At 43.8% G+C, this 13,244-nt stretch overlaps 1 protein-coding gene across 4 annotated transcripts in view; it reads left to right on the top strand.

Moving 5' to 3' along the window:
• Positions 1-13,244, top strand: part of LOC116939983 (serine/threonine-protein kinase BRSK2-like) — a 183,615-nt gene that overhangs the window by 93,505 nt on the left and 76,866 nt on the right. For all 4 annotated transcript variants that reach the window (XM_032949130.2, XM_032949129.2, XM_076065389.1 and 1 more), the window contains exon 3: positions 11,988-12,073. In XM_032949130.2, coding sequence (XP_032805021.1) covers positions 11,988-12,073 — 86 coding nt within the window. The remainder of the gene's footprint in view (positions 1-11,987; positions 12,074-13,244) is intronic.

The following is a 13,244-nucleotide window of genomic DNA, read 5'->3' as shown; positions in this document are numbered from 1 at the left end:
TGGTAGGACAGCGCTGGAGTGAAAAAGCCACGCTCAGATCACGACCTTAAAGCTGTGTGAGAAGAAACAAAGCGCCTTGACAAAGGAATTAGCATATAATTTAGCATTGAAATGGCTGAGTGATTAGCTTGTGACTGGTCACAGAAATGGCTATGTTAAAGTTAAAGCATACACATCCGCAGAGGCACCCCTTGACAAAGGAATTAGCATAGAATTTAGCATTGAAATAGCTAAGTTAAAGCATATACATCCGCAGAGGCACCCCTTGACAAAGAAATTATCATAGAATTTAGCATTGAAATAGCTGAGTGATTAGCTTGTAACTGGTCACAGAAATAGCTATGTTAAAGGCAGAGCATACACATTCACCGAGGCAGCTAGTACAAATCAAACAGGAGAATTTAGCATTGAAATAACTAGGCGAATTTAGCATTGAAATAACTGAGTGATTAGCTAGTGACTGGTCACAGAAATGGCTATGTTGAAGTCAAGGCCTACACATCTGAGCTATGCACAGTAACTGGGTATACAATACAATATATAATGAATACTACATAGTGAACCAATAAAAAACTAAAATATAAATTACCTTAATGTTATCAATAAACTCTATATTCTCCAATCAGCTAAGCTACCAACAATAAGTCGTTGTATATCACAATGCTATACGGCAAAAAAATGGGTGGATTCTTACCCTCAACTTTAGCAACACGGATAGCTACGGGCCCCGTTCAGACGGACGAGTTCATCCATGGTCGGAACAGAGGAGGGGGAGAGAGACAGCTGCGAGGCGCTATTATACTACATGTTGTAAACCATACCATTAACCGTGGTGTGACCGACCTTATGGAAGAGGTACGTGGATGACACCTTTGTCATCTGGCCACATAGCCAGCCTGCTCTAGACCAATTCTGCGACCGCATCAATTCCATACACCCAGCAATAAGATTTACCATGGAGGTCGAAAAAGATGGCAAACTACCCTTTTTGGATGTCTTTATTAAAAGGAGACATGATGGTTCAATGAGCCACTCTGTCTACAGGAAAGCTACCCATACAGATGCTTACTTGAAACCGGATTCCCACCACCATCCATCCCAGAAGAACTCCCTTATCAAGACTCTATACCATAGAGCCCAATGCATTTCCGACCAGGAACACATTACCAGTGAACTCAAGCACGTACACCAGGCTCTCAGGGCTAATGGTTACTCCGACTACACAATCCGCAAAGCCATCACTCCAGTCATGAAGAAGAATCCTCTTGTGGAGCCACTCAAAACCATCACCTTACCCTACATTGAAGGGGTCACTAAAAAGATCTCCAAAATCCTGAATAAACACAAGATCCAGGTCCCATTCAACACAGTACATAAAATCCGTGATTTAGTTCCATCTGTAAAAGATGCTGTTCCAGACATACAGTACCCGGGCGTTAACAAACTAAAGTGCCTCTGTGGTAGTAGCTACATTGGAGAAACCAAACGACATATCTCGGACCGCATCCGCGAACATAAAGCAGACTTGAAACACGGTAGAACGAACTCCTCTGCCATGGCAGATCACTGTTATAATTCAGTGGGCTCACATGACATTGACTTCTCCAAGACGGAGGTTCTTTGCAAACCAACCGGCTACCATGAGAGATTCGTTCATGAGGCCATTCACATATGCAAGCATAGAGACAATTTCAACCGAGAAGATGGATTCTGGCTTAGTAACCATTGAAAAGATGTTTTAAACCATTTCCGTTCTTAATTAATTGTATTTTACGATGACCTTCAGACCGCAGCTCTTTCGCCAGCATTGACTCTTAATACCTCTCACACCACGGTTAATGGTATGGTTTACAACATGGAGTATAATAGCGCCTCGCAGCTGTCTCTCTCCCCCTCCTCTGTTCCGACCATGGATGAACTCGTCCGTCTGAACGGGGCCCGTAGCTATCCCTGTTGCTAAAGTTGAGGGTAAGAATCCACCCATTTTTTCGCCATATAGCATTGTGATATATAACAACTTATTGTTGGTAGCTTAGCTGATTGGAGAATATAGAGTTTATTGATAACATTAAGGTAATTTATATTTTTGTTTTTTATTGGTTCACTATATAGTATTCATTATATATTGTATTGTATACCCAGTTACTGTGAATAGCTCAGATGTGTAGGCCTTGACTTCAACATAGCCATTTCTGTGACCAGTCACAGCTAATCACTCAGTTATTTCAACGCTAAATTCGCCTAGTTATTTCAATGCTAAATTCTCCTGTTTGATTTGTACTAGGTGCCTCGGTGAATGTGTATGCTCTGACTTTAACATAGCTATTTCTGTGACCAGTTACAAGCTAATCACTCAGCTATTTCAATGCTAAATTCTATGCTAATTCCTTTGTCAAGGGGTGCCTCTGCGGATGTGTATGCTTTAACTTAGCTATTTCAATGCCAAAATTCTATGCTAATTCCTTTGTCAAGGGGTGCCTCTGCGGATGTGTATGCTTTAACTTTAACATAGCCATTTCTGTGACCAGTCACAAGCTAATCACTCAGCCATTTCAATGCTAATTTATATGCTAATTCCTTTGTCAAGGCGCTTTGTTTCTTCTCACACAGCTTAAAGGTCGTGATCTGAGCGTGGCTTTTTCACTCCAGCGCTGTCCTACCAGACAGTCTCGTCCCTTCACCTGATGAAGGCCGCTTGTGTTGTGGCCGAAACGTCGTGAGAATATTATTGTGTTATTTTATTTTATCAATTTATTATTTTATTGTCATTCTACGTGACTTTACCGAAATAACCAAAGAAGATGAATCCTTGCAGTCACGAAAGCTTTAAATCGAGTGTGTAGGAAAGTGTGACCCCCCCCCCCCCCACTATGTAATGGGTAAAAATGCCAATTGTGCGTGATTTTCCACATCCCATGAAGATGTTCTGTCGCAGCTGTGGCTTCATGAGGTTTCCAAAGAGATTCTTCATCTCATGATATTACGTTGAAGGCACACTTAAAATAAATGGGAAAATACTCAATTATATTACGTCAAATGTAATACAGCCTTGTAGGTGTATTCATTTCGCATTTTAAAAGCAGGTTAAATTAAGTGCAAGAATAATAATCCACAAATTGTATTCAAAGTGATAATAAACATTTTTGCATCAGGTTATATGAGCCAATGATGAAATCACCAGCCACGAACGTGATCTCTTCAGATCTTGGAAGCTGAGCATATTTTAGCCTGAAGAGCGCTTGGGTGAGTGACAACCATCGGTTGTGGTGTATAGGATGCTGCGGGAACACGTGGTGGAGAGTGACAGGGCTGTCACTATCCACCACGTCCCATTGTTGTAAATGTGCCATGCTGCCACCACCACCAACCAGCATTGAAAAGCGTTGAGGTGTGTGGTGAAACAACGCCCATCACTAATATGTATGCATGTTGAACTTTTTTCGCACCGTATGTAGCCGAACGTGCTGGGGGCCCTCTTCTGTGGTATTAATGATCGACTAAAGGGCTGGATTTGTAAATTATAACGCATGTACATTTCAAAGATTTGTATTAAGTAATACGGGAAATGCACACGAGGAGTGTTCTTGTGTGTGTGTGTATAGAAGAACATGTGATTGCTTTCACAAAGGCGCTATCGTGTGCATGGCGTTAAATGAGTGCGCTTCGAGCGAAAGTGGTTGTTTCAGGAACAACGCTCAGGTCGTAAATTTTAATAACCAGAGTTTTATGGCAACATACTTTACAATGCAAAACATAAAATCTGCGGTAAATTAGATTTTTTTAAAAATGTCAATTTCAAAGCTGCCATATCAGGTAGGCTTGGTAAAAAGCCTAGTAGAACAGGTTGTGTAAATTCTGTTTCGAGGAACTGATAATGAAAGCTAGTTTTAAAAAAATCCATCTGTCAATGTCACGCATTGCGTTTCCTGAAATAGTTCGGGAAAACTTTCACTTGGTATGGATGGGGGGACCGGTTTGGTTTATATTTATTTGCCTCCAATAGATTTCTAGGTCATTTATAAAATGCCTCCGTGTGTCAGGATCCCTGGCCACCCCAAGTGCAACAATGTAGTTGTAGCCTAAAAGGTACTTTTCTTTTTCAGGAATGGTTCATTTTCTCTTAATGCGATATCATTTGTCGTGCTACGCGAGGTAATTCTTTTTTTCTACCTAACACGTTCTGAATGTGCACCATCCATCCCGTTTGCTGCGGCCCACGACCATCCCCCCCCCCCGTACGCTTTCCAGGACCGCGCCGTGAATGGGAACGCTGCATCTCAGTCGTGGCATTTCCACGGATTAGCATGAACAAATAAATAAATCTCGGTGCATTTTGCATGGAAAAACATCACTCTTTTTGGCATGGCGTTCACAATTTCGAGCTTACAGAAAATCTAGCAGGGCAACATTGTTAAAAGAAATATCTCGAGACATCGCATCTCTCAGGTTGACCTGAATTAGCAAACCTAATTGATCAATACCTGCAGGCTGTTAGCTTTTTACGTTTGAGTGCATTCCCCCCCCCCCTCCGGTTTAATTGCGTGAATTAATGTAATTGCACTCATTGTGCCCCCGCCCCCCCCCCCCCCATGGTATAATCAGAGTCAATTTTCTCAAGGCGCTTCGGACATTTCGTCTGTTTTCATAAATCCGTCAGTGGCTAAGTCCCTTTGCAGGAGCATATTTTTTGCAAGGCACGCTGCTTTGCATAATTAACGAGGAATGAAATCGTGGGTTAATTAGCCCGTGTATTGTTTCATGTTTGCGAATAATTGGCTGACCTCCGAGCGTGTCGTTCGGTCTCGGGAGGAAGCACCGCTGATGACTCGTACCTGCTGCAATACATCATTAAAGAAACCTCTCGCTCACCCCACCGTGGCATGGATTCGTCCGTGGGAGCTCACGGCAGCCGGGTGGCCTCATCGCTAACGCGAGCCACGGGAGCAGGGGCTGAGCCCAACAGCGTGTCCACAGATTTCGCTTTGATATCGCTGGCAAGAGGGTGAAACGGTGGCACTGCGCTACGAATCCTACAATTTGAGCTCGATTCAAGGCCACGGCTTGCGTGAGTGGTATCTGAACCGATCCTGGTAACCCCCACCCCTACCGCCTTCACTAACCCGCACTGACCAGTGTGCTGAAGTATGGTCAAACAACCATTACGATGTGGTGATCCCTTCATCCAGCAGTGGAGTGACAAATAACTGTAAGTTATTATTTTCATCACTGGCAGAAATCTATTCAAGTGTCTTCTTTAGATTCTCCCACCAGAATATACTTATATCAGCAGTCACATCGCATACACGCATTTATATCAGTGTCATTCAAAACATATCTACAAATATATGGTTTATATCAAAGGGAAGCTATTGACTTATTGATGTGCCGTGATGAAATTCAAATCATTTGGCAATCTACATTGAAACAAAAATGTGATTTCAAATTTAAAAAATATTCAGTTGCAAAAATTTGGAAGATTTGCCAGTTATGTAATGGTGACACACGGGAGCATATCAGGACCAGCAAGGCCTTCTCTGCTGGCCTAGAGATTGTCAGAATCAGAAAATTATATTTTAACAAAAATATATTCATTAATGCTATATGTATTTTACAAAGTTCGTTCCCATCAGTCTATTCACATAATATCATTGCTACTCTCTCCCTCAGTTGCGCTGCTTCCAGTGCAGCTAATAAATTAGAGCTGTTATCTAATCTGGTTATCCACCTGTGCCGTCTCCGCCTCTCCAGGTGAAAAATCTACCCTGAGGCCTTCAGAATGTGGAGTGAATCCCCTCTGCTGTGGAAGCAAATGGGGACGACGACGTTGTTGATTGCCATCTTCTTTAGCCAATCAGATTTCGAGTTTGCCATGTTGGGCAAACTCGAAATCTGGCCTAGCCGCCTACGTCAGCATTTTTCGTGTGGCGTGATCGGAGGGCCAGTTAGCTAACTGAAGTAAAACTAGCTAGCACATAACGTAGCATAATCTATGATGTATTTAAACTTTATTTCGTGACGTTTAGATTTTTAGATGTAGTGCTTCAGATTTTTTTTGGGGGGGGGAAGTCTGTTGAATCCTGATCGTGTTATTTGTGTTTTACGGCATTTTTACTTGCTTGGTGGTCGTATGAGTAAAGTGACTGGTTGTCTATTTGTGATGCAGCATCCTGCCATACTGCGTAATAGTGGTACATCCTTGATGGTCTCAGTCACCATGTATCCATGTCTCCGCAATTAGTGTATTGTAACTCTCATAGGTGTTGAGTCTCGTGTTAAATCGCTTTCTTCCACTCGATAAAGGTTACTGTCACTGTGTATATGGGGTGGTTACGTCGAATAGACAATAGCCTATAGCCCCCGTGTAATGGTGAGGTTATTCGAAGGCGGTTTAATTGCGGAAGGATAGCACTGAAGGCCTAGGTGTAAAATACACGGCCCGCCACTGACATCACATATGCAGCGCGTAACGCATTGAGCATAAAGCCAGTGCATAATTCTAAAAAGAATTCGCTTAAACAAACAAACAACGAATGTAAACACTTTTACAACCAGTGTATTTCAGAACTGTGTGACTGCACGTCGCCGTATCCACACCAGACCATGTCGAGAATCAACACGGTTCACTGTGAATGCCAAAGTCTCCGACAGCCAAACTATCGCAAACTTTATCGAAGATCCTAAGAGTCGTGTGATAAACGTCCCACGGCTGTCTCGTTTCACTCACGCTTGCAGAGAAGCATTGTGCAGTGGTTCTTAACCTTTACTGCAGCCTCGCACCCCTTTGGTTCTCAGTCGTAAAAAAAATGTTAATAAACACATGGGTTTGATGAAGCAAAGTAAGTTGCACTGGCGTGCACGTGCTTAATTTGTTGCCATCTCTCGCACGCCCCAGAAATGTCATCTCGCACCCCCAGGGTGTGCGTGCACCCCAGGTTAAGAACCACTGCCAGAGTGTATTTAGTTGTTCTCATTGTTCCGCCACATTCTCCCCCCCTCCCCCCCGTAATGTTACGTAAGCGCACGGCACGGACTCCACGCGTTTGCCAGTGCGCTCGCTCCATAGATACGCAGGCCGCCGATTCGCCACCAACTTGGGCACGAACGCAACCGTAGGGAGCGCGCGGTGGGGGAAGAGCCTCGACCGCCGCACGTGACCCCGTGCGCGTGCACGCGCGGCCGTGGGCGGGGGCTCTCCTACCTACTTTGGGTTGAGTGGAGAGCCGCATGGCAGAGCCCTGCCGCATTGAGCCCACCCACCCTGATTGTTTAATTCAGAGTGGCGCGATAATGCACCCAAAGTGTCCCGCCACTGGAGGGTTTTATTGCGCGGCAATTTGGCCGCGATGAAATTCAGCGGCGGGTTTTTGTTGTTGTTAATGCGGACGCTTTAGCACCTGAGTAATTAATGGGCGTGTGCCAGATGGAACTTAGCGCTTAACAATGGAATCATTACCCCTCCATACCTCTGTTCGCTAATGCTTTATAGCTGCGGCTGAACAGACTCCGGCGTTTTGCATATTATCTGTGATGTCGCTCGGTTTTTTTTTGTAATATGCAGCAGAGCTAGGAAATCTGGCTTCTTGGAGTGTGTATTATGCTAATATACATTTACTGGGTTTAGATGCCTTACCTTAATAAAACAATGCAGTCGGCGTTAGTGAATTAAATACATAACCGTTTAGGAGGGGGGGGGGGGGCGGGGGATAAAACATTTTAATGACACTCTTCCATTATAAACGTAAAATTGTCGTTACCATCGGCACTGTTGCTGCTTAACATGGAAAGCGTTTTTGGTTTTTTTCCGGCATATACGTCCGTGGGAATCATCGGTTTACATCACCGGACTAAGCGCTGTTTGCGGGTTGCTCGTTTTGTTTTCACGCTCCAGCACATGACTGCTTAATGCATTCGCCTGGCCTCACGGTAAACACGTTCAGGAAAAAAATCAGGCAGACCGGACCTCGAGCCAAACATTTTTTTCATTTAAGTGAATATTTATTTTCTACAGAGAGAGCCTCTGTTGAATCTAAAAAATTTTTTCGAGAGTACGATGCACAGTAGTAAGGCTCTGTGAAGGCTTTAGGAAATCTCTGGGTGCATTTGTACTGAAACGTAGTTGTTAATGCTTGCATACAAACCAAACCTGCATCGCTCACGTTTGCTCAGAGATGGGGGGGGGGGGTTCAATGTGCAGATAATGTTTTTTTTACACAGATACGCATCCCCCATGCAACACAATTAACTTATATATGTTGAAGAGAAACAGATCTGATCTATCCGCTCCCCCAAGTTCAATGCAAAGGAATTTGTTACAGTCCTTGCCTGCAGTTCCCCCGATCAATAAACAATTAGCAGATCCAGCCAGCTGCGTAGGGGCCATGTCAGGAAATACCCAGAGGCAAAAGGTATTTAACCAAGGCCAGCCAGGAAAGCTCCCCCCGCATTACACAAATATATTGTAAAGGCGCAACGTTGCAAGACCAATGATTTGTATCGGCATTCGTTGTTATCTTTGTTTATGTTGTGAATGTCTTGGTCGGCAATATATCGTGTCTTTTTCCTTTTTGTGTTCATATCAAACAGCTTCCTGTGCGTTATTTGTGTATAAAATGATAACGGGAATGGAATCAATCCCCCCCCCCTCGCATTAGCAATTATGATTGAAAACCGACATGTTTATCAAATGTATTGACGTTGTGTTTGTGCGTGTCTCTTGCTTATTCCCTGAAAAGCGAATGCAATAATTCACATTGATTTAAAAAAACAAAAGCTAGGTAAAATAGATTTGTTTTTAATTGGCAGGCAGGTTTCATTTTCATACCTGATAAAAGGCAATTAACAAAACGTTGTAGTGGCACGATTTCTTGGTTCGATTTTTGAGTACTGCAGGGAAAGACTTGGTCCAATTAATTGAGTGTTGTTGTTCCCTGAAGGGAAAGCGGTTTGCAACAACAAAAAATTACACAAAAATCAGTGAGGCGAATGGATAAATCACATTTGCAAACCGTGCAAACAACTTACACTGCCTGTATCACTATTTGAAAATGTGTCACCCCCGAATACTGCACACGTATATTAAATTGGGTTTTAGATTGCCGAGGGCAATAAATTGGGGTACCACTTTTTGGTCAAAGTGTTTGCATTTTTTGAGAGACTTCATCCTGGTCATGCTTTTATATGTCCCCGTCGGCTTTTAAAATTTGGGGTAAATCAGCGGTGCATTGGTTAGCATCGTGTCTATTGAACCCTATCAGTTGAGTTAAATTGCCATCCATGGCTAGCATAAGCAGCACTGAATGTGATATTGAAGCATGTTATAAGCCCCTTGCCTTGATAACCCCCTCAGTCATGACCATTATGGCGAAGTATGGTGAAACAAAATCCCTACAACTGATACGGTTGTGTCCGTATGTATTTTGAACTTCTTTCGCACGGTACATCGTCGACCGTGCTAATCGGAAGTGCAGCTTTGGGGGTCTTTATTCAGTTATGGATTGACAAAGGGTTTGAATGTATTATTATTATTATCATAGCTCCACCTCTGATTAGCACGGTTGGCTACGTACGGTGCGAATTAATTTCGACATACATACATGCCAAACGACAAAAAAACACATTGAAGAGAGAGAGAGAGAGAGAGCTCTGCAGGACAACCCCAGAATGTACAAATTAACCTTATAGCGGTACCCCGGGGTACCACAGTATCCCGGTTCTCGCATAATGTCCGTGATGCAGTAATATTTAGTCTGTTGATGGTTGGCGATGCGGCAATCGACTCGTCTCGACGAGCTGTACACGATGCACCACTACAGTGCGTACGAGCGTTCAGGGTTTCAACGGAGTCGTCCTCGCTGCGTTTCGACACCGCGGAGTGTGGCACTGATGTCGGATTGATTGGTACCCCCAGTCGCGGAGTGAAGTACACCCCTGGAGAAAAAAGTGTCCCAGAAATAAAATATTTTAATTGCCTCGGTCATTTTGTATTATTTGGTACCCCGGGGTAGTGCCATAACGATCAAATACTGTCGTAGAATTATGATCGGTACAATTTAAAATGTAACTTTTATTTTTTCAAATTCATATAATTTTGCCAAATCTTTTAAAGTAATACCATCAAAATGAGCAAATTACTAACAGGAATAATTTTTTGAAAGCAAACTAAAGCTGAATAATTGTGATTTTTTTTTCATCACCAGTGCTACTGCGGAATGATTGAAGACTCAATTGGGACAGCATATTGAGGCAGATAGTGTGTAAAATGCAATTCAGGGCCTCCTCGAGGGAAAGTTTTGTAAACAAGAAGAAGGTTCCATTAATCAACTTGGCATACTACTTATTTGCAGCATGGCATTATTTCGGATGGTTGTCTTCGGGTTTCCAGTCTGAGCGTTGAACATCTGTCGGGTGCATGACGCAACAATTGTCAAACAAACAAAACCCAGGAACGTAGCGCTTGCTTGAGCATGTGCCTACGTACATGCACGCATGCGTGCACGCGTGCGTTTGTGTGCACACGTATGGACCAGGGTTGTATGGCTAACGCGTGAGCGAAATATCATGCGCATACGTGGACTGCATAACGCTTTCCGATGTGCGTTTGTTATCGTTTGTTATCAGCAGTATGGAAGTCGGTGGGTAAATGTTAGGGCTAATAGTCCTTGTTGCTCTGGCTTGTCTCCCAAAATTTGGGTGACCATTTGATCAATTTTGTCGATTTGCGATAGGGTAAGTCCTTCATAGCAACATAACTTTCTTCTACAGGTCTGTTCACATCTCAGCTTTATGAGAGTTCTGCCTTCCCCCCACCACCCCTCTGCTCTGTTATGGACGGACTGACGGAGAATGTATAAACCCTTTAGTTAAAAATTGCATAAAAATGTATACGTTACAAGTTGCAGGGATAGAGCTGTTAAGATGAATCATTGGTTCATCGTGGCAGCAGAACTGGGACCACATGCATACGCGGGAGCCAGATGGTTTGTGGGGAACCTTTGGCCGTATTCAAAATTCCCACAAGCTTAACAATTACAGTGTTGGTGGCAGAATATATATGTGTACCTTGTGACTCAGGAGAACGAGTCTAGCTCTGCATGTTTGTGGCTGACTATAATGTTTGCACACAATATGCAGTGCTAATGGTCTCACCTATAATAAGTGACGAACAATGGGCCCTTTCAAATGGTGCCCAATGAAACCAATTTTGTGTTGTCCTAACGTAATGCAATTTTTTGAGTCTCAAATGAATGTTTTTACATTTAAATAATTTTACGTCTACACGTGTGACTATGTTATTCGGGTTTGTTTGCTCTCAAGAGTGCACTAATGAAAACACTTAATATGTGCATGTGCATGTACATTTTCCAAAAAATGTTAATTTCAAACTTTCCCAAGATTTCCCAGTGGTTTCAAGGCACCACAATGTCCAGTGCAATATCCCAACTATGAGTCAGTCAATCACTTTGCCTTCTGCTCTGAAGGAAAATTGCCCAGATCATTTGCCTACTCGAGTATGTGTGTGTTTTTTTAATATACAATTTACCCAGGGCCCTTAACTTATCCAGGAGTGGGGAAAAAAACTGTTCAGTTTGTTTTCTACACAACTGCCAGTGCAAGTCTCTTAATTTGTTTTGCCTCGAATTTTATTTTTTGTGGGTTTGAGCATTGCTGCAACTAGTTTACTGCTCTGCCCCCAGAACCTCGTGACCGGAGTTCAATTATCGACCAAGTCTCTAAAATCAGTGACGAGTGATATTTGAACCGGTCCTGTCTGCCCCCCCAAATCCTCCACCTTCATCAAACCTACATTGACCACCATGGTGAAGTATGGTCAAACAACACCAATGCCCGGCAGAGCATGGGGAGACCTTCACCCAGCATATAATTTGCAGAGGGCTTGAACTCGTCCCTGCAGTTTATACACATTTGCATATTTGCCACAGGCTCTCTCATCTAAACGTTCGTGCGCCCTGTCCTCTGTCTCGCTGCAGGTGGAGAGGGAGATTGCCATCCTGAAACTCATCGAGCACCCACACGTGTTGAAGCTGTACGATGTCTACGAGAACAAGAAGTACCTGTGAGTGCTGTTCCCGGGATAGATTCTGATTGGTGCGCGTGGGGTAGCCAATCCTGGTCAATGGTCTATTCGACCTGCGAGCATTGCGATTGGCTGGGGAGGTCAAACGGGGGAACGCGAGGGTGGTTATTTAAAATGCATATACTTTTTAAAAAATGATGTTTCAATAGAAGCCTGGCAAAGAACACAAACCGCGACGCAAAGGAAGGGGGTACAGAAACTCCACAGGCCACGAACCGTGTTGTGCACACCTGGGTTTAAAGAAGGAGGGTGGGGGGGGGGCTCGCTGCAGAATGTGAGGGCATTTTAAAAAGGTCAACGGCTAGGAGAGCTTAGGGAAGGAGGGGGGGGGGTTACAGGACCCCTCCTACCCCCCCTCACCCCATATAAGGGACGGGCGAGGAGAGCATGGGTTCCATTGAAGTTCTCCCGACGTATCGACTGTATTATAATATTTCGATTTAAAGCTTTCGTGACTGCAGGGATTCATCTTCTTGGTTATTTCGGTAAAGTCACGTAGAAGGGAAATAATAAAATAATAAAAATGAAACATAATAAAATAAAATTCTCACGACGTTTCGGCCACAACACAAGTGGCCTTCTTCATGTGAAGAAACAGGGCTATCCAGGAGACAGAGCTTGAATGGACGCTGTGACGCAAAGACCGCGTTACCAGCCCCACCGCTCTGGAGGTGGGGCTGGTAACATGCTGATTCATATGTTAACTCCGCCCACACAGCTTAAAAGACGCGGTCCTTGCTTGACAGTGTTCATTCAAGCTCTGTCTTCTGGACAGACCTGTTTCTTCACCTGAAGAAGGCCACTTGTGTTGTAGCCGAAACGTCGTAAGAATTTTATTATGTTTTATTTTTTATTATTTTATTTCCATTCTACGTGACTTTACCGAAAGAACCAAGAAGATGTATTATAATATTCAACCTTTTACGAGCACTCCATATGAGTGCTGGACTCTTACAAGAGTATTGGGGAGGAGGAGGGAGGCAATGCTGAAGTGGGGGGCAGGGTCAGCCAAGGGGAGCAGTGGCAGCCGGTGGCTAAAATCTCGTGGGTGGTGCAGCGTGAGTTGGCGCCTGCCCCGTCGGCCCCAATGACTCGCTACACCTCTATGGAGTGGCGTCACCAGCCACCAACCACAACGTCGTGCCATTAA

The sequence above is a fragment of the Petromyzon marinus genome, chromosome 7, assembly GCF_048934315.1.
Source record: "Petromyzon marinus isolate PM22_M1 ecotype Great Lakes invasive population chromosome 7, UKy_Petmar_22M1.pri1.0, whole genome shotgun sequence".
NCBI lineage: Eukaryota > Metazoa > Chordata > Hyperoartia > Petromyzontiformes > Petromyzontidae > Petromyzon > Petromyzon marinus.
The sequence above is the reverse complement of the archived record's forward strand: the minus strand, read 5'-3'. Positions and strand labels throughout refer to the sequence as shown.